The sequence below is a fragment of the Notothenia coriiceps genome, unplaced genomic scaffold, assembly GCF_000735185.1.
Source record: "Notothenia coriiceps isolate Sejong01 unplaced genomic scaffold, NC01 NC01_scaffold00037250, whole genome shotgun sequence".
Lineage (NCBI taxonomy): Eukaryota > Metazoa > Chordata > Actinopteri > Perciformes > Nototheniidae > Notothenia > Notothenia coriiceps.
The window spans coordinates 12775542-12796071 of NW_011369951.1; the positions used below are offsets into that span (position 1 = coordinate 12775542).

At 39.1% G+C, this 20530-nt stretch overlaps 2 protein-coding genes across 5 annotated transcripts in view; one reads left to right on the forward strand and one right to left on the reverse strand.

Moving 5' to 3' along the window:
• Positions 1-8487, reverse strand: part of mcf2b (MCF.2 cell line derived transforming sequence b) — a 17262-nt gene extending 8775 nt beyond the window's left edge. For both annotated transcript variants that reach the window (XM_010796343.1, XM_010796342.1), the window contains exons 1-13: positions 8300-8487; positions 6301-6435; positions 5968-6084; positions 5302-5451; positions 5087-5211; positions 4784-4898; positions 4581-4700; positions 3260-3451; positions 2521-2712; positions 2269-2443; positions 1846-1934; positions 1488-1588; positions 103-169 (exon numbers count right to left, since the gene is read on the reverse strand). In XM_010796343.1, the coding sequence (XP_010794645.1) occupies positions 103-169; positions 1488-1588; positions 1846-1934; positions 2269-2443; positions 2521-2712; positions 3260-3451; positions 4581-4700; positions 4784-4898; positions 5087-5211; positions 5302-5451; positions 5968-6084; positions 6301-6435; positions 8300-8350 (1629 nt within the window). In that variant the 5' untranslated portion in view covers positions 8351-8487. The remainder of the gene's footprint in view (positions 1-102; positions 170-1487; positions 1589-1845; positions 1935-2268; positions 2444-2520; positions 2713-3259; positions 3452-4580; positions 4701-4783; positions 4899-5086; positions 5212-5301; positions 5452-5967; positions 6085-6300; positions 6436-8299) is intronic.
• Positions 8389-20327, forward strand: arr3a (arrestin 3a, retinal (X-arrestin)). Of its 3 annotated transcripts, none has more exons than XM_010796341.1 (18): positions 8389-8416; positions 15549-15581; positions 16583-16613; positions 16743-16803; positions 16898-16942; positions 17060-17250; positions 17729-17788; positions 17892-17968; positions 18085-18220; positions 18370-18454; positions 18538-18610; positions 18712-18849; positions 18989-19072; positions 19170-19193; positions 19338-19387; positions 19489-19508; positions 19634-19663; positions 19899-20327. In XM_010796341.1, the coding sequence occupies exons 2-16, from the start codon at positions 15574-15576 to the stop codon at positions 19491-19493; spliced, it is 1068 nt and encodes a 355-aa protein (XP_010794643.1). In that variant the 5' UTR covers positions 8389-8416; positions 15549-15573; the 3' UTR covers positions 19494-19508; positions 19634-19663; positions 19899-20327. The 3 variants fall into 3 exon arrangements, with proteins under 3 accessions (XP_010794643.1, XP_010794641.1, XP_010794642.1); XM_010796339.1 differs by lacking the exon at positions 8389-8416 and adding an exon at positions 8443-8506; XM_010796340.1 differs by lacking the exon at positions 8389-8416 and adding an exon at positions 8443-8506 and having other exon boundaries at positions 19903-19917.
• The last annotated feature ends 203 nt before the right edge of the window (positions 20328-20530 follow it).

Genomic DNA, 20530 nt, shown 5'->3' on the forward strand with positions numbered 1-20530 from the left:
GAGGGGAGGAGAGGGGAGGAGAGGAGAGGAGAGGAGAGGGAAAACTTGAAATGGAAAAGGGGAAATTCAAAATGCCATAAGAGTAATCTGAAATAAACTCACCAGAAGGACAGAGAGCAGCTCGTCCACATAGATCCTCTCTGTAGCGATCAGCTCCTTCATTACATGGCTGGAAAGAGTTAAAAAGAGAGGAATTAGAAAAAAACATAAACGCAAAGCTAAAGAAAATACTTAATGCTATGGAGTTGGCACGAAAAGGCTTTTACGTGCATCTGTCTGCAGATGAATACAGTATAGACCAGTGTTTTTCAAAGTGGGGGCCGCCAGGGGGCGCCAGGGGGGTCACGCAAAATTTGAGGGAAAGGGGAATTTTTTTTTTTAATTAAAATTTTTTTTTTATTAATTTTATTAATAACTGCATATCTATCAATCTATGTGTCCTTTGATGCCAATCTTTTAATATTTTTTACTTATTCGTATAAATATATATATATATGTTTTTTAAATCACACGACCGCCCTTCAAGCCAATCAGGATCGAGCTGCCGCTACTGAGAGTGAAACTGAGTATCTGCTCAGCTCAAATGAGAGCTAGTGAATATTTCGTTCTGCAGCTGGATGAGAGCACGGATGTAGCAAATATTGATGTTTATATATATTAATATAAATATGTTTATTGTTAATATTACTGTTGAATATTACATATAATACTATTAAGGAGAAGTAGCTTTCAAAAATGCTAAAAATATATGTTAATTGTTCATATTACTGTTCAAAATTATATAATATTATAAAGACAGAAATAACTTTAAAAATGCTTTAAAAATATGTTTACTGTTCATATTACTGTTTAATATTGTGTTAAGAATGTTTATAACAGAAGAGACAATGAATGTAGTGAATGACAAACAAAAGATAAATACAAAAAATGTTTAGAAGAATAACTGATTATGAATTATTAATACAAATATATATTAAGAAAATGTATTAAGCTGCATGATTAATTTGTCATATTCTCCATCATAATGTAATCATCATTTAAAAAAATAATTTCAATAGGGGGGGTCAGACGACAGCGATAATGCTATATGGGGGTCCTTGGCATGGCAACGTTTGGGAACCCCTGGTATAGACCACAGAAGCGGTGCCAGTTGGGACGCTGCCCGCATAACCTTTGGAGTCTGGCGCTGCAGACAGATTTTTTTGACTGATTCTCCTACGCCTCAGACAGGTTTTTTCTTTTTTACAGTTTTTCTAACACAATACTAAACAACTGTTTTTACAGCTGTTGTTTTGCTTCAATATGTATTTAGCGCTCTGATTTTGCTATGGGAGCGCACTGATTTAAAAAAATGTATTCTCTAATTTTGAAACAGTATCCCATGATGCGTGCCTTGAAATGATGCCCCCTTCAGCTAATGCATTGTGCAGCCCATATAGTATACAGAGTGCCACGTTAGAGTCTCGACTATGAGTCAGAATGCGTACCGTGTGACCTGCTCTGGATTGTCTTCTGCCTCTGAATCTGTTTCTGTTGTGGAGCCATACAAACAGCTGCGGTTGCCTTGAAAATCATGCATTACCTCGATCTGAAAACACAGACAAGACACTCAGTTGGAGTCTTCGACACATTTCTAAGAGCCCTGTCACTAATCCCAGGAGGAAGATTCATTAGTTTTGCAGGTATTTCATCATTAACCAGAGTACCATGTCATTGGACAAATTGAAATATTGACCCTATGATGGCACTACATAGAAAAGGGAAATTATAACAATTAATCTCAAGGAGGAATGTCTGCACAAATTTCACGCCAATCCATCTTACATTAGGTTTAAAAACACACACCTTGCGTTGGTTATTGTTCTTTCTCGCCGCTCGTTTGCCAGGTAGCAGATCAAAGGAGAACTTGGAGTTCAGGACGTTAAAGTCTACACCTGTGGAAACAAACCAATACAACTTGTAGTGAGAGTCAGCATCATGTACTGTTGCACTGTATCGTGGTTACAACATCTGTCCACAGGCAAATGGGTAGACAGAAATATGACACCTTGCAAATGACATAATACATCCTCTGTGGTAGTTTCCCATAGTGTAGCAGTTCTGAGAGTAAATGTGGGTCATGATGACAAACACACGGACTGAAAGGTTTAAACAATAGCAGTGTTGCTGTATTGACAGAGTGGACAGAATCTGAACCTTGAAAACAAATCCACACCACAGAAACAACAGCTATGGGAAGACATAAAGGACCTTTGGAGGGGATTATACCATGTTTTGGGGAGAAGAGGGGTGACTTGCAGCGCTGCGAGGTATGTTCGGGTCTCGGGGCCACCAGCTGAATGGGTCTGATTTGTACATCGGCCAGCTTCTTAAGACACTGCTCTCTGTTTCTGATCATGGACTGCATCGAGTTCAGTTTCTCTGCCACCATGGAAATTTGGGACTAGAAAGAAAGAGGTACAGTTTGAGGGGAGTTGTGGATAATGTTGTGTGTTTGTGATCAGTATGGCAGAGGGTTACCTGCAGCTGTGGGGTGAGTATGGCTTCCAGCTCCAGGCTGACGATGTCCTGGCTGTTCTTCAGTGCAGACGGCGCCCTCTCCTGGTGATAGGTGAGGTACTGCAGCGCCTCCTGAGCCCCCTCCCGGGTTTGGAACCTGTCCACCATCTGACTCGCCAGAAGATAGGCACCCTCGTCACACCACCGAAGGGCCTGCAGACAAACACACAAACATAGGACACAACACAAGATACACATTTTGCAAACACATTATACATGTTATTTATGTGATAGCAACAAAGAACAAAAAGGAGACTCACATGTGGAAATTGTCCTTTTTTAATGTTTGCCCTTCTACTTTTGTCAAGGTTATATATCAAAACAAACATATAGCTTACACAAATAGTGGTTAATGATTCAACTACAGATCATTAGTAACGTAGGACACAACACAAGATACACATTTTGCAAACACATTATATATGTTATTTATGTGATAAATAAAGAACAAAAAGGAGACTCACATGTGGAAATTGTCCTTTTTAAATGTTTGCCCTTTTATTTTTTTTAAATGTTATATATCAAAACAAACATATAGCTGACACAAATAGTGGTTAATGATGATTAAACTTGAATGGAAAAAAGAGGGAGTAGAGAACGCAAAGACCAGAAAAAGTTAATCAAACATATATAATTAGTACATACTGCTATGTTTATTTGTGTAAGTCTTTGAGTGTGTGTGTCATGTCAGCCTTTTTACCCCTTCAAGGCGGAGCAGCAGGTCTTGTGCTCTGGTGAGCGAGGCCCTCTTGATGCGTACGGCAGCAGTGATAAGGTCACAGCGATGCCGCAGCTCGTTGCAGCGCTGGACAATGAGTGCCAGGGCGTAATGGTGGTTGGCCGCCAACTGGTGGCCATGCAGGATCAACACCTGGGCACGACCCATCTCCTCCTGAGCCAGAGACAAACACATCAAGGTTTAAACTCAATTCATTTCCACACTTCCCACACATCAAAAATATTTTGTTTCCTTATGTGAGGACACAAAGGTGGATAACAAATATATCAAATCGAGCCTCAACCAGTAATCCAGCTCACACTGTCCACTCCTCGAGCCTCAAAGGGCGGAGCAGCGAGCCCCGCAACGTCGCACCAACACGGCACCCAGACCCCACGCAGCATTCTCATCTGTTTGTCATTACTGGTGTCATTTTCTGGTTGCTAACAAACGCCATTGTAACACATAAACACTGATGTTCCGCTGTAACGGTGGTGGACTCATCAGAACAGAGTGGACGAGTTGACCAATCAGAGCACAGTGGGCTCATTGGGAGGAGGGGGGGCAGGAGCTCCAACAAGCCCTTTAGGACAGAGAGTGAATACACATACATGCTGTATGAGAAGCCAATGTGATTTTGGAACATTGAACAATGTAAATCTATTCTAGTAGACCTCAACAATGGAATTATGATCAGTAGAAGTGGCCATGTCATGGGACCTTTAAGTTCTTTAAACCTGCACTGTTTCTATTGGCCAGCAGGGGGGCGACACCACTGCTTGCAAAATAAATCAGTCAGTATAGAAGTCAATGAGAAAATGACCTTACTTCTAATAGATTTTATAACCTTATCAAACATTTTACCTTATGGATTATTGATTCCATCGCTAGTTTAATCTTCTTCAATACAGCATGATGTTCCTTTTTTACATTATAGTCCCATTTAGACAAAATTGCAATTGAAACAGTGTATGCTTTGGAGAAGGGATACCTAGAAATTGAAATGTCACCACCATGTTATTGTCCAGTTTTTGGTGCTTTCTGTGTTTTTTTTACAATGTATTTACAGTTCATAAAGGTTAGTTATATTATATTAGTAGATGTAGTTTCTTCCACCCTCAGGTGTCACTTGTCAAAAACAACAGCATGGCCAAAATGTAAGACTGAGGCTTTAAAAAGTAAAATATCTGTAATAAGACAAACTCTGTAGGGGGAGCTTTTCTGCAGACAGACCAGCTTCATTTTCTTCTGCTTGTCACCAAAAACTCTAACTGTGTGCATGTTGTGTGACTTTGTTTGTGACCTGAGCGTTTGCGTCCAGTATCTCCAGGTCCATCAGCAGCTGCTCTGTCTGAACCACAGTTGTTCCCACAGAGTCAATGTCCGCCTCTTTGGCAGTGATCCTCTCCAGCACCCCCTCCATCTACACACAAAAACACACACAATTAATCATCACATCATGTAACATAAACTCAGACCTAATGTGACAGACACCAATCATCACACCTGCTGGAACCTCATTTCATAGTGCAGCAGCTGGAGGTACTGCTGTAGCTTCAGGTGGTGTTTCTCAAAGAAGCCATCAAACGCCTCCTCCATGTCTCTGAGCTGAGCCAGGAGCCTTAAAGACACACAACACACACATTCACACAAGCTGCCTCAAAGGTTTAATAAGATGTTGATGTCAAGCTGAGAATATGCCTCATAAAACCCTCTCATCTTTTCATCCTTCTCCCAGTACGTCTTCTATTTACCAACTTGTTTTTATGTCCAAGTAAGTTCTCTACAGCAGATGTCTGCATGCCGCACCTTTGAACAGTGTCCATGTCTGATTTTAAGTCCCTCTCCGCCTCTACATCTCTCTTTGAGGCTTTGACCGTCTCCAGGTTTGACAGAAGCAGCCGTCCTTCTTTCAGCACGCTCCGGATATCGTCCTGAATATGACAAACCAAAAGATAATAAATAAAAAAAACAGATGGAGAAATCAAATACAAAAACTGCTAGACACAAAGAGAGGAGCAAACCTTCATCTGCCGGTATCGGTGTGTGTGTGAGTGCAGCAGGAACTCTATGGCATTAGCTTCATCTGGAAGGTCGGTTTCAGAAAGCTCTGCGCCAAAACCCTGAAGATGCTGTGCGATCTTCTTCACTGTCACTGCAAAGGTCCCAATGGCCTGAAGACACACACATTTTCACACATAAAACATAACAAAAATATGATAAGAATGCTGATTTGTTGTGTTTTTCAAAGGGAATTTATTATGCTAATTTCCAGGTTCATATTTGTATTTTGTGCCTCAACTATGACATGTTTACACGCCTTTCTCCCTCTGTCTTTAACAAGTACCTAGTCTGCTCTGATTGGTTAGCTGGTCGGCTCTGTTGGTCCTATTGGTTGTCCCGATCCTATCACGCACAATATGTTGGAGCGCTAGCCAATAGAAGCGTGAGTGTTACATAGTGATGTCATGATGTTACTGGAGTAAACAAAGGAGTCCAATTGCAGACTATTTACATGCAACAAAAAATATTTAACACATTACTGGAAAGGGAATGCCCCCAAAAGCCTAATAGGGGCCCTTTAATTATTAAAAAGTGTGCAAACATAGCTATGAAATCGCTTGACATTCTTAATATTCAAAAGCAGCATGCCAAGCTCTGGTGGATAGACGAGCATCAGAAGTGTGTACCTGACGGAGGAGGACCCAGTCACTTTGGCAGTACTCCACTTTTGCAGTGAAGTCTGATGTCAGGTGGTGTTCATCGATGTAGCGCAGCAGGTCACCAACAGAACGTAACATCACCACCTAAATACACAAAAACACAAAGCATCCAATTAAATAACAGCGTTTTGCCTGTAGTAAGCAAATAAAAGAGAAAAGATATCCAAAGGGACAGAAAGAGTGTGTGTAGTGTGGAGCAGATACCATCGTGCTGCACCAGATATGGAAAGTACATGTAAAAACGTAAAATAAAAATGTGTCCCCACCACTATTTTTCTCAGTTTCTAACTCCCCTCTCACCGGCATCTTTAAAAGGAAGTCATCCTGGCTGAAGCGGAAGCCGAGGTCAGTGCTTGAAGACGGACTGGGGGCGGAGCTTAACAAACCGCTGGGGCCGAGCACCAAGACCAGATGCAGATTTCCTGGAAATGAGGTCTAAAAGAGGAAGATATGGTGATATTATTTTATTCTTATACACACTTACTAGACAAGGGAACAAAATACAAGGAAAGGGAAATTATTTCTGTCATGCTAACAATGTGGTAAACTGGTTTTGGTGTATTTCAACTCTAGCCTATCCCTGGATTAGTGCACAGGAGTACAGGAAGAGAGGAGTCAGTCAGAAGCTTTGACAGCTCGATGGTGTTACTTGTGTAGTCTAGCAAAGCTCAACACAGCATCAGCATCTCTCTCTGTCAGTCTGGGGAGTCTGTCGGCCTCTACAGCCCTTCAGCAGGTCTGACAGTCAGCTCTTCAGATTGATGGCTGTTTCCTCTCTCTTTCTCATTATGAATAGAATAGAATAGAATCGTTTAATGTCATTATACATGTGCAATGAGGAACTGCTTTGCATGCTCTCACCTTCCCTTCTCTGTACAAGCATGGAGCTTTAATGTTAAAACTCAATTAACTAAACTTTCTTTCAGGATGTCACATGGTCTTTTCCTGCTTGAATGGGTCAAAATACATTTAGTTTAGTATTTTTTTATATCTGTTTCTGTTCACTTTTCTCTCTCTTCATGACTTTCAATTACGTTTTTTCTTGTAGCAGGTAACTTCCTAATTGGAAATGCAGCAAAAGTAGCTGAAATACACTTTTGCATGTGCTTTTCTCATCTGTATTAAGCACAGTAGCCAAGGAATTAAAAGTAATTCGAGATGTTTTGGCTTCCAGTTGAATAACACAAGACTGCTAACCATTGAGCAGAGAACTAATCCTGCAATCTTCCCCTTGTGATAACTTTTTTCTCACATGCTTGCCATCTTTTACACATATCATCCTCTCCTCTTCTCCAAAAAAACCTGCTCACCTTACATTTGTCTCCACAGTTTTTGCACATATCTAATAGCCTGAGAAAGTATTAACCACGAGGAAGACTTTTGCATTTCAAATACAGCTCTGTATGTGTTAAAGGTGTTGCTTTTCCTATTTTCACAGCTTTAATGCATACAGCGTCATCTGATAAAACAAACAAGAGGCTCTGTCATGAGATATTTTTCTCTCACCTCTAAGGGTTTTTATCCACTAACAAACAATGCTAGATCTTATTTTAAACACAGATGGCACTGGCACAGGAAACAGCTTTCTGTATTCAGGTGTGTTGTAATCATCGTAAGGAGACTTTTAAACCAGAAACTGCTGACCTCAGACTAAATACAAACTGCAATACAAACTGCTTTCCCTCCCACTCACATCCTTACAGTAGTCCTTTGTACACACACTGCACTAGCAAGTGAACAGTCATCCAGGTGTCTGTATAAACCTGGATATGCACTCAAATAGCAGCCATGATGAATGTTATTGGATGATCGCAGACTTGTTAGGACATCTGCATTCCACAACTACATTTAGGAGTGTGGGCATCAAGCATTTCACACATAGGCCGGTCCCAAATCTGTCATAATTTAAAGCTGCATATGTTGAAAGCACTACACAGTTAGACTGCAGTACTAAAGACTCTTGCTCTTCTACACCTGCAGTTTACACACACACACACACACACACACACACACACACACACACACACACACACACACACACACACACACACACACACGATACACGTTTGTCATTGGCCTGTCCTGCTGCCCTGCAAAGACTCTTAACATTGACCAGCCATCTGAATAAGAGCAGTCTCTTCACTTTAATGCATTTTTAAATATCTAATGCAGTTTGCACGAGCACATCCCAACCTCTGTGTCGCAGTACTAAACTGTCCTAAGAACAGCCCCCCCTCTCTCCCTGCTGCAGTATCCTCTCCGCCCCGGTTGAAGCCTCCCTCCTCCCGGCACAGCTTACCGCGGCCCGGCGCAGACGGGGGAAGCCCCACATCGGGTTGGACTCCGCCATGGCTCTCCGCTCTTCCCGGTTCTCTCCCGGTTCTCTCCCGGCCCGGGAAGTCTGCAGCGGGACGTGGTAGGTGTCGGGAGCGAGCAACTGCAGCGATGGCACGGTAACACACACTGCGGTGTCTGCAGCAGATGCACTTCAGCTCCGGATGATGGGGTTTGTTTCACCTACCTGACGTCAAAGCCAAAATAAGTTTCCCGCTCCTCACACGTCCCTCTTATTTGTATTGAAAGCTCAATACTGAAGGATGATTTAATTAGACTATTATACGCGTATTATTTAGTGGTATATTAGGTAACAAGCAGCTGTAAAAGGTGATTATTTATTGAACTTCATGTTTCTTAACCTGAAGATGTGGCTACTTGTGTGTCTTTTTCTGTTTTATTTTTACTAAACAGAGAAACAGTCATGATCTAAACAGCATTGGAAGGAAATAATAAATAGTAGGATATCGGACATTTCCAAACGAACCGCTAGATGGCGGTCGAAACTCAGGAGAGAGTTAACCACCTCTAGATTACATTTTCAACAAAAGCCAGTAGGGCCTGGCTCATTTCGTGGCATCTGCAGGCAGTGGCAAGTACTTCCGGCATCTGCCACAGAGGCCGCTACTCCGTGGTATCTGTGGCAAGTATATGCCACAGATGTGGTATCTGTGGCAAGTATATGTCACAGATGCCACAACTTGCCGTGGCAAGTATATGCCACAACCATGCCACAACTTGCCGTGGCAAGTATATGCCACAACTTATATATGCCACAACTTGCCGTGGCAAGCGTATGCCACAACTTGCCGTGGCAAGTAAATGCCACAAGTTAAGAGTTAAGAGAAGGTTTACGGTAGCTGCCACTCGCCTTCCGTGGCAAATGCTGCAGCTCCAACAAGCAGTTTAGGACAGAGAGTGAATACACATGCTATACAGAGATGCTGTATGAGAAACCAATGTGAGTATGGAAAATTGCACAATATAAATCTATTTTAGTATACCTCAACAATGGAATTATGATCAGTAGAAATGACCATGACATGGGCCCTTTAACTTGTAAATTCGCCTAACAAAAAAATCCATATCATAGCACTGTACAGCTCCAAACCAATGCATATTTCAAATCCTACACTAGAGAGTAGGACACACTTCTTTGCATAGGATTTAAGTCTTTTTTGCCTTTTTTTAAATATATATTTTTAAATAATTCTTTATCGAATTTATTTTCAAAAGCGTCCATGTTATGTGGCCCAAGAAATGCAAATCAATGCAGCCTTGTATTACGTAACTGGAAAGAGGACACATGCTTTTTGGGGATTTTAGTCCACCTTCTATATAAAATTAATATTTTTAATAAGAAAATCTGCACTTTTTTAATTGAATATTCTTGTAAATTACATGTCATGTGACCTGATGACTCCAAATCAATTAATAATTGTAGTACTAAACGTGCAGTAAGACACACCTATTTTCTCTAAGATGATGTACACAGAGCTTCTTCGGGTTAGCATTGTCATTGAGCATATACATATTTAGTTCAAACACCACTGTGTCTACAGTAATATTCCCAGAGAAGTTAGCTTGTCTGTAGACCTGTTAATATTGCTTCTTCCCATCATGTTTGGGCTGATTAATGACTAGTACCATATCTTATAATATACTCAGCTAGCTTCGTGTTATGTATACCTCATCATCTAAATGGTGTGCACCATTTCCTCTCCTTACCTATAAATAATAGAGTATGCTGGTTGCGACCTTTGGCTCTCCGTCTCACTAGACACTCTTTATTGTTATGTGTTTGTGTGACTGGTCTACAAAAGGCTCAGCCACGTCAATCAGCTGGCCCTAAACAAAACCTCTTAATCTACGGGAACAGTGCCATATTGGGCTTTCCTGACTGGATGCTAACATGATATTTGTTTCACACAAAATATATTTCTGTCTTTTATCTATTCTCATCAAAAAGGGTTCATGATTAAAAAAGGAGAGAGCATTAGTTAAGTGTTACTCAGATGAAGAAACAAATATGAGACACATAAGATGGACATTAAATAAATATTACTCAACCTGGTTACCCTTGTTTTTTATTTAACCACAGTACTTATGTGTTGGTTATTTCAGTAGCCTATATTAAAGGTCCCTTATTATACTGTTTTTCATCAATATAGTATAGGTCTCAGATATATACAAAACATGTCTCTGAAGTGTTTGGCGGAAATACCAAACAGATCACCCATTGTAGCATCCCATAATCCCTAGCTGTTTCAAAAGTGCTGATTATCTTTCTTTTACTTTAGATGAAAATAAGGAGCCACTCCCCACGCCCCTCTGCAAGATATTTGGTTAAAAAGAACACCATGGTGCTCTAGAAGGAGATTCAGGTGATACGGTGGGGGGGGTGTTACCTTGGTTGGTTATTAGCTAATGGTTACACAAGCCAAAATAACATTATGACATCATAAAGTGGCCAAAATCTGAATAGCTAATTTTCAGGACAAAAAGTGAGCGAATCTTTTTTCCTGAAACTTTCAGAATCTCTTAACACAGAGTTGTTGGTGGATTTTGCATATTAGGTGACCTTTAAGGAAAAAGTGCATTACATACAAGTAGTAGACTGAGACTTTCTTTTTTTCAACCTGCAATTAGGGTATTTGGATAAATAAAAAATGTTCTCTCTGTTAGTATCTGTCTTGGACCCACCTCTATATTTCTGTCACATTATCTCCCCTAATATTAGCGGCAGTCAAATCAAACTAATACAGCCAGTTAAATTGGATTAATGAATGTTTTCCACTATTTTTTCCACTCCCTCTCTCTGTTGTCTGTGATCGTGCATCATGGCGCGGTGTTTCCACCAGGGAAATCCTCCTCAGAGGGAATCACACTGTCACCTTCTGTTAAATTGACGATCAGTGAACTCAGAGCTAAGAAAGCCAGTTTATTTCCAGGAACAAATTGCACTGCAGACTAAACAAAGATTAGTGAAGATCAGGGTTGGGAAGGTTAAAAATGTATGCCGTTATAATTACTAGTTACCCGTACAAAACTAAATGTAATCAGTAACCTACTGACTGTAGGTCTAAGTATCAAAATATAAAAAAGTAAAGTGGATTACCCCAACATCAAAAGCAATGCAAATAATTAAAAGAGAACATAAATATCAATAAGATGTTTATCATTCATACTGTATGTATTATGTGAGACTTTATTTTTTAAAGTATCCTTTGCTCAGATATTTTATTTATAGGAAAACCTGCCTTCCATTTAGCATATTCACGCAGTAGCCTGTTCACCAACAATTAAGAGAGCAACACATGATGAGCACATAAAACAGTTAAAAAAGCAGAAATAAAACCTGAGCTGACAGAAAATGCTCCGTCTTAGTTTAATACACAGAGTTGAGCTCACACACACTATTGTATGAAATAATAGGTTCACCCACTGAATGAAAAAAAGAATGAAAACCATAAAGCAAATTCAGGCAGTAGGCGTATAGATTCGCACATAAAGCTTTAGCTTTACAAAGAACAATGTTTATAAGCTTTCACAACAAACAAAACATGCTCTTCTTAGTGTTTTTTGTAACATTGTAATCCTGTTAGTAATCCCCAGTTTTTAGAAATGTAACAGTAATGTAGTACTTTTTTTTCTGTAACTGTAAGGGAATACAGTTACCTTTTTTTCTGTATCCTGATTACATAATCCCATCTCATGAAATCCATTACTGGTAAGGATACCCAAACCAGAATAGGTGTGGTTACAAATTACTTTTCTTAGTAAAGTTTAACTACGTGGGAAAATGCCTCTTTAAATAACCTCTCCAGCTTGAAGCTTTATTCTCCCATCTGTTTAAGTAAGTAATTAATAAGCTGATCAAGCTTTCAAATACCACTTCACCTTCAATGCCTCTGGGTTGATGTGAACTTACTTCTCAGTGTAGCCAAGGCTATATTACAAAACGGTGACCCTTGCTTTGTGGGACGTCCACGTGACCTGGAGCTCACCATGCTGGCTGGATTCCATCTAAGACCTTTTTTCTCATTGTCTTCCATTAACCATTTACTATCATTATATCAAATTATCTTCAACAAAATTGTGTCTAGTGGTCCTCGCTGAGACTCCAGATAGTTATGTTTTACCACACAGTCATCCATGTGGTATATTAAATGTAAAGAAAGAACGTTTTTTTGGTGCAGTGTTAAAAAGCAATTATTTTAAACTTCAACTCAAACAAGTATTCAATTAGGGAAGCTGAATTAAACCAAAATACCAGTGTCTCAGCATCAGTCACTGATATAAAAATAAACAACTATCTGAACCATTACAATCTTACAAATCCCCTTAAATATTCTAAATAAGCTTATTTCAGCACTTTACAAGACACAATTTAAACAACTGTGCAAATGTACCAATTCGAAAACAGCAAACTTTGATACAGTATTTTGACTGGGATTTCAAATTAATATTTTAATTTTCAGCATTATCTTGTTATAATGGACCTGTCCATGAAATGCCAAGGGCCAACAATCATCCGTGGGATGTGTAACCTTTAATCTGCTGAGATGAGACAGATTTCAGTGCTGAAGATCTCCCAAATAATCCGAAAATAAAATTAAAAAAATTCCCAGCTTGTATTTTTAAAGATTTCCCCATTTGTTTCTCTAATTCAAAACAGTTCACTAATGGCGAATAGCAGGTCTTTGGTATTATCCAGAATAAGTGAACCTTTCTAGCAGAAACCCCAAATGTCATGACACACCCAGGCCTTTTGACAAAAACATCCCTTTCAGAGAAGTTAACCCTAATTAAAAAGGAGTGCTTTGATTGCTTCATTTGTGTGTGTGCAGATGGGATTATCTGCCTACTATTACCACCACAGCCATGTGTGAATTAGCCACTGGGTGTTAATTACCCCTTTGTGATCCAAAAAAAGCCATCCGCTGATTGCCTAACTGGATTAAGAAACGGCCGCAATAATAGGAGAGTTAATCCCAAATGATGCTCAGAGGGAGGACGCACGTATCGCACGTATAAAAAGCCAGATCAACTGTTGCTGACTGCACTCTCTACTGACCTCGACACCACGCTCCCAGACATCTGAGAAGAGGTAAGAATTGATTGTCATGTATGGCTCGATACAGTATTGCCTTTAGCCATATAGAGCATTATTTTACTTTTTTAATTCAATACACTGATGAGGAAACACTGCATTGGAGCATACTTTAAATGTTATATTGTGCCAGAAACGTTTCCTACTTTAAGATGAAAGTCAATGAGGTATGTTACATCGAAGAGATAATCATCCGAAGAGTCTTCATACATTTGTAACTGTGTGCAGGTTGCATAGTACAGCATACCATTTCTCAAAATGGGAAATGTGGCTTAATGCATCTGTCAAGGCTGCCAGTAGTCAAGCATGGCTGCTGTAGTATTAAAGCAGCCTAAATGATAGGCAGCAGGTTTGCATTGCAGAAGCTTATCCTACAAAGGTCCTTTTGTAAGACAGTACAGGTTCCGGGAGCAGGCAGATGTAAGTGATAAACAATGTTAATCATAAACATCACTTAACTTTGGGAAGTAAAGATGCTCAGGTTCAGTTTAGGGGGAGTGTCAAATCAAGTTTACAACTAGCGAGCTCAGCAATAACAATAACAATTTTTTTTTTCATGAATCCATTAATAACAGGAAAATGTAGCATGCAAAGAAGAAAATGTAAAATTTTAGATTAACTGCAGCACTTGAACGTTTGGATAAAAGGAGGTGCAAAAACAGAAAAAGTAAGGAATGAGTGATGATTTAGTTCATTAATATTTAGATAAGCTGCTAACCAGTTACAGGTTCGGCAACATCACAGCCCAAAATTACCTTATGTGCTTAGGAGGACTACCTCCATGTTCCTGATTTGCTCATGAAAACCTTTTTACTGAATCCACATTGTGGGTTTGCATTGGAAATCAGACACAAGTCAGCATTCTTCTAAGTCTCAATGAAATGAATACAGCAATGTCTGTGTTTGTCCTGTAAAATCAAAGGTCATATATGTTTAGAGTTATGCAGTAATGTATTGTTTTTTATTCATTTAACTTTTACTTAAATTGTGATGAATCCTTAAGGGAATGCCCTCAATTTCAATATTGTAGAGAGAACAATGTAAATAGAATACAAACCCATATAAAGAGTCATTTGTAATTGTGATTTTGAATTGAGCTTAAGTTACAACTGTGGTAAGTTTGAATCTGTGTTGTAGAAGGTTTCTTGTGTGTGCAGCAACAAAAACTAAAACAGGACTTCGAGCATTAGACAATGTGTTCAAAAGAGTCAAATAATGACTAAAAGACCAATTTAATAACATCCTTGATTCAAGAGGATTATTGTCACTACAAGTAAAAGCGTGTGAAATGCTTTTATTAGGAGGACCCAAAAAAACTAATAATACATAATAACTATAAAAATACTTAGAAAACTAAGAAAATAATATTCTTACAATTATTGACAAAAACAATTTAAAAAAGCTCTTTATCAGTCTACTAGTGTGAGACATTGGCAAGATGCCATTAAGGGACTCAACAAATATTCAAACCCATATGCATGTAGGTCTCCTCGAAAAGGGTCAGTTAAGTGTTTACTTAATGCACAGAGTTAAAAGGTTTATAAATAATATAAGTCAAGATAAAACATAACTGAATTAAACCTTTTAATCCCTAAAAGTCTCAGGAAGGTTACGATGTGTAAAGGGAAATTGGGAACCCCACTATATCGTTGATGAACCATTAATCAAATCCTTACGGCTCTCTTGACCTCTCTTTAGCAATCCGTATTACAGGGCACGGGCTAAAGTTAGGACTTAGTGTCTCATTGAGTCCAGGAATACTTCAGAAAGTTACTAAATAGGTTTCATCCATTTAACTGTCTTTGAATAGTCCAAACAAGCAACAGGTTTGGCATTGACGTTCAAACGCGACGTGACATAATAGTTTGTACCGTCTGGTTTCGGGGTGAATCCGTGTCAGTCGGGATAACGGATAAGCTTGGTGCCCTCACACTGATGGTGTAATCTTATTGGATTACCTTTTGGTACCCTCAAAACAAAACATCACTCCGGCTGCCACAAAGCTGACAGCAAAGGATCCCTCTCCTGATCCCAACCTCTGACTGATGCTGTGAACTCCTGAAAACTCTGCTAAACCTGCCTTTTTCTTTTCTTCCAATAGAACTCTTCGGAGGACATTACATAAGATGGCAAAGTAAGTATTATTTGTATTTCGATATATTGTTTTTGTCCCCTAAATGCAGTTGTTTTAATGTTAATCTTCTGCTTCAAACTAAAAACATCAAAGCTTCATATAAAGAGGCAGTTGTATTGTATAATTTTCTTATACCAAAACACAATACTTAGAAGTTACTAAAGTTTGAATTGATCCGCTTTGCTTAAAAAAGAAAAGCAGCTGAAAAGGAGTTGAAACTCTGACCCTAAACCCTGTAATCACTTAAAAAACTTTACCAATTTAGATTTGCAAAAGTTGACCTGCGCAAGCCAAGTCCTAAAATGGAAGAGTCATTTAAACATACTTATTTTAGGTTTGTACGGATTAGTTGGTTGATGGGTTGGTTCAAATGTGGACTCAGACAGTACCTCAGGTGACAAGCTATTTAGGAAACCTGGCTCACCATAAGTATCTCCCTCACCTCTGCCAGCCTTTCTATCCGGGAACGATAAGATAAAGCTGCTCCACACTAAGCTTTTCCTAAATGGATAAAAGGGAATAAGGGATTACTGACCCTTCTGCTGCTTGCAAAGGAACCCATATTACCTTGAGAGTCGAAAACAAATCATAATTTATCTTGACACTCTATCAATGGATGTACTCATGTGGACAATCACAAACTTACTTTATTTACTATTACAAATCCATTGTCCTGCAACTACATTCAACTGTTGGTTGTACTGTAGGTCAGAATCAAACTCAAGGTTTCTTAATTAATACCAAAAAGAACAATTAAACAACAATCAAACAAGACATCACAGTGATACACATTCAAGAAAATCAAATCAAATACTTTACACAGACACACACATGCAGTGCATGGATGACGTGCATCAACTCATACTCTAGCTTCGTTAAGGAGGTCAATAGCTACAAAATCATTTCTGTTGTTGCGGCCAAAGTAAGAGCGTTTTTTTTGGGGAGCAAAGCTGCAAAAAAATATTCTTCAAATGGGTGTTTCTCATCTGCTTTTTTCACAGGGTTTTCAAGAAGACCAGTGGAAACGGAGGGGTACGTTATATGTTATGATTTTTATTTTTCCTCTACCCTTGTTTGATTTGTTTAGTGTTTTTTTTTAATAATGAAAAATATTTGGAAACAGACTTTTAACTCCAGTTTTCCATTCTCTTTATCTGACAGCTCACGCTCTACCTGGGGAAGAGAGACTATGTGGACCACGTGGACAAAGTGGACCAAGTCGGTACGTTCCTTCTTCATTGAGTATGTGTGTGTGTGTCTACATCTGTGTGTCGAGGATGATTGATATAATGTCTTCTGCACTGTTACCTTTACAGATGGTGTTGTGAAGCTCGACACAAAGGATTTTGGAGACAGGAAAGGTAACATGATAAAAAGTTACAATTTCAAAGTCCTAAAAAACAAACCCCAAATTGAGTCATGTCATGGAGAAGTAAAATACTCTAGTAAAATATGTTTCTACCATTGTGTGTTGACAGTGTTTGTGCAGCTGGCATGTGCTTTCCGGTACGGTAGTGAGGACCTGGATGTGATGGGCCTGTGCTTCAGGAAGGACATCTGGATCCAATACTTCCAGATCTACCCTGAGAGCCCCAAGCCCACTCTGTCCGCCATGCACGACACCCTGCTGAAGAAGGCGGGAGACGACGCAAAACCCTTCTCTTTTGAAGTATGCAAGATGTTAAGACACAAGTGTAAAGACTTTCAGATCTCATCCACACATTATAGCTTTTGTTTTAGGTTTAATTGAATCTACGCACATTTCTTTGGGGTGATATATTATACCTTTTTAATACTGACTATTAAAAAGCAAACAGCACTTTTTTCAAAGCTCAAAATTGTTGAGTTGCTTTGTGCGTAGCAAGGGTCATGGTAGAATAAACTGCTTGTTTGATATACATAGGGAGTTTAATTGATTTGAGATAAATTGATGTTTTATATATAATCCGTTGAGAGCATACTAAATAAAATTAAAAAGTATGCCATGTTCAAAATCACATGACAACTCATGAATGTTTTGACCACAGAACCAGAGTCTTTTGCCCTACAATTGATTGAAACCAATATCCGAAAATACATATTTATTAAACAGATTTCAAAGTAAATAAAGTCGTCTGTTATTTATAAATGTTCATTTGTGTCCCTAGATTCCCAACAACCTGCCATGCTCAGTGTGTCTGCAGCCTGGACCAGATGATCAGGGGAAGGTAAAGCTTGTGCTAATCTGACCACACCATTCGCCTTACCTGTAGTGAGGAAGCAGGTTTGTTTATTACAATGGCTGCTTACATCTTATGTTGTGTTTCGCAGGCTTGTGGTGTCGACTTTGAGATCAAAACTTACATTGCTAATAAGCAGTCCGATCCGGATGAGAAGATTGAAAAGAAGTGAGTACACTTTCACGTTGTCTTTTTCATTACCATACTTCAACTTTCTACCGTCTGTCTCACTATGTTGCCTGACTAACATTTTCTTTACTTTGGCTATCCCCTTTTTCCCCCAGGGACACAGCTCGCCTTGTCATTCGTAAAATCCAGTTTGCCCCCTCCCAGATTGGCGCCGGGCCCAAGGCTGATATCTGCAAAAGCTTCATGATGTCCGACAAGCCTGTTCACCTAGAAGCTTCACTGGAAAAAGATGTACAGTAGCAAAACCTTACCATTTAAAGTGTATTTTTTTCCGTTAAAACAACATTAATGTTACCAGAGTGTAAAAGCAGACTAAGACCACAAATACCGCAATATCTCAGCCTCAACTTGTTGATTTATTTTGTTTCTTTTGAGAACAGCTCTACTTCCATGGGGAACAAATCCCCATCAAAATCAAAATCAACAACGAGAGCAACAAAACAGTCAAGAAATTCAAAATCAGTGGTGGGTACCTCTTTTCACAGAAACACTTTAACATCACTGTTACTGAGAGCAAAGCATAATCATCTGTTTCCTTCTTCTCACAGTGGAACAACTCACAGACATCGTCCTTTACTCAGCAGACAAATACACCAAGGCTGTTCTCTGCCAAGAGTTTGGGTAGGTGGACAGACAACTGAAGAACCACAGTAAAAAGAAAATCAACGAAAACACAAGCTCCAGTTTGTTGTGTTAATGTATGTGTTTGTTTGTGTGTACAGAGAGACAGTGGAGTCCAACGCCACCTACGAAAATACTCTGACTATCACCCCCCTGCTGGCTGAAAACAAGGAGAAGAGGGGGCTGTCACTGGACGGGCGACTGAAGGATGAGGACACTAACCTGGCCTCCACCACTATGTAAGTGCACTGTCTAAAGTAGGATTCTCACGCTGTGTCTTAACTGCTGTATATTAACTGCTGTATATTAACTTTAAAAGACACCTAACTATATTAAACCTTATAATCCCTCAAATCCTTGTTATTCTTTTCTCCCCAGGATGCGACAGGGTCTAGAAAAAGAGGTTTTGGGAATCCTGGTTTCCTACAAGATTAAAATTAACCTCATGGTGGCCGGAGGAGGGTAGGTGTCCTTTCCTAGTTAAGTACTTTTGGTACATGGAAACGTAATTAAGAAGTTATGAATAAACTAAAACAAACTCTGTCTTGTCTTCATGCAGCCTGCTTGGTGGCCTCACTTCCAGGTGAGTAAAGTTTATCCGAAAATGCTATTTTCCAAATAACGTTTGTCAAGTTTATTTAAAATCATATCCTGACTCATGCAGTCAATTAGCAGTGATCACAAAATACCTGTTTTATTCTGATTGGCTGGTTTGTTTTCTCTGCAGTGATGTCACACTGGAGCTGCCATTGATGCTCATGCACCCCAAACCTGAAGGTATTTTTTCAATAACTCACACAAACAAATGTAAGATTTACGGTTACCAATGCACCCGATGGCTACTGATTATCTTCTCTTTTTCTATTTTCTTCCTGCAGAGTAAAGACTGCACATCAGTGTAAGTATGAATTCACTTTGCTGCAATTTATTGTACACATAGCAAAGTAAAGAGAACAATTTAGGTGACAATTGTTCAAAGCATTTTATAAATAAAATTATCATTTTCTTGTTCTTCTCTTACAGTGTCTTGAAAGAGACCTCTCCATAGTAAAGGTGAGGTTCATTCGCACAATTTATCTATATGGATAATTATCAGATGTGGGAATAGAATATTGTTTGATATACGGTCACTTTTGTGGCAGGCCACAAAGAACACAGTTCAATGATCATCAATACGGTCATTTTATGTGAATATTGAATGTTAGGAGATGTGTCATGCAGCAAATGTTGAAACTATTTAATATAGTATGTATTGTAATCTTCTCTTTGTGTTTTTGCTTCTTCCTAGAAAGGATGTTAGCCATCGGGAGGAGATGAAACTCACAGAAAGACTGGAAGACAACGAGGGAATGTGGCACAAAACCAAGAAAAAATATGTGACGATGTAATGAACCCATTTAACATTAAAGAGGAACTGAACATAGTTACCTTGTCAACCCATTAAGGACACTCACATGTTTTTTTGTTATTGTTTTTGTTTTAATGAATGTCCTTTAGCTGTAGAGGGAGTACTCTCCCTGCTTAATTGTATGTAACATTTAGAGACCAAAGACTGTAGAAACACACATATATGCAGACAATCATTTCCCCCTCCCTGCAGAGCGTGATTGGAAGATGGGAATTCAGTTTGAAGCCTATAAAAGCCTCTATTGTTTGATGTACACCGTTACACTTATTTTGAAACTTTTCTCTTTCCTTTAAATTAGATTGAGTTCTTGATGTGAAGTCGAAAAATGTGTAATTAATAAAAAATATTCTAAAAACAGAATAACTTTGGTGTGGGATGGTTTCTGTGTTTGCTGATTATTTTTCTGTGTCTCACTCTGTGGAAATGAAATTGCTTGCTTGTCATAACAATTTGAAACAATCGACATATTTCAACTTGCCCCGGACAACAATGAAATGGCTAGATTGTTTTTC

What these genes read in the sequence shown, in the direction of transcription:
- arr3a (XM_010796339.1), top strand. An exon ending in ACATTACATAAGATGGCAAA is followed by an intron (nt 15,582 to 16,582) that starts GTAAGTATTATT and finishes CTTTTTTCACAG; the next exon opens with GGTTTTCAAGAAGACCAGTG. An exon ending in GTTCTCTGCCAAGAGTTTGG is followed by an intron (nt 18,611 to 18,711) that starts GTAGGTGGACAG and finishes TTGTGTGTACAG; the next exon opens with AGAGACAGTGGAGTCCAACG.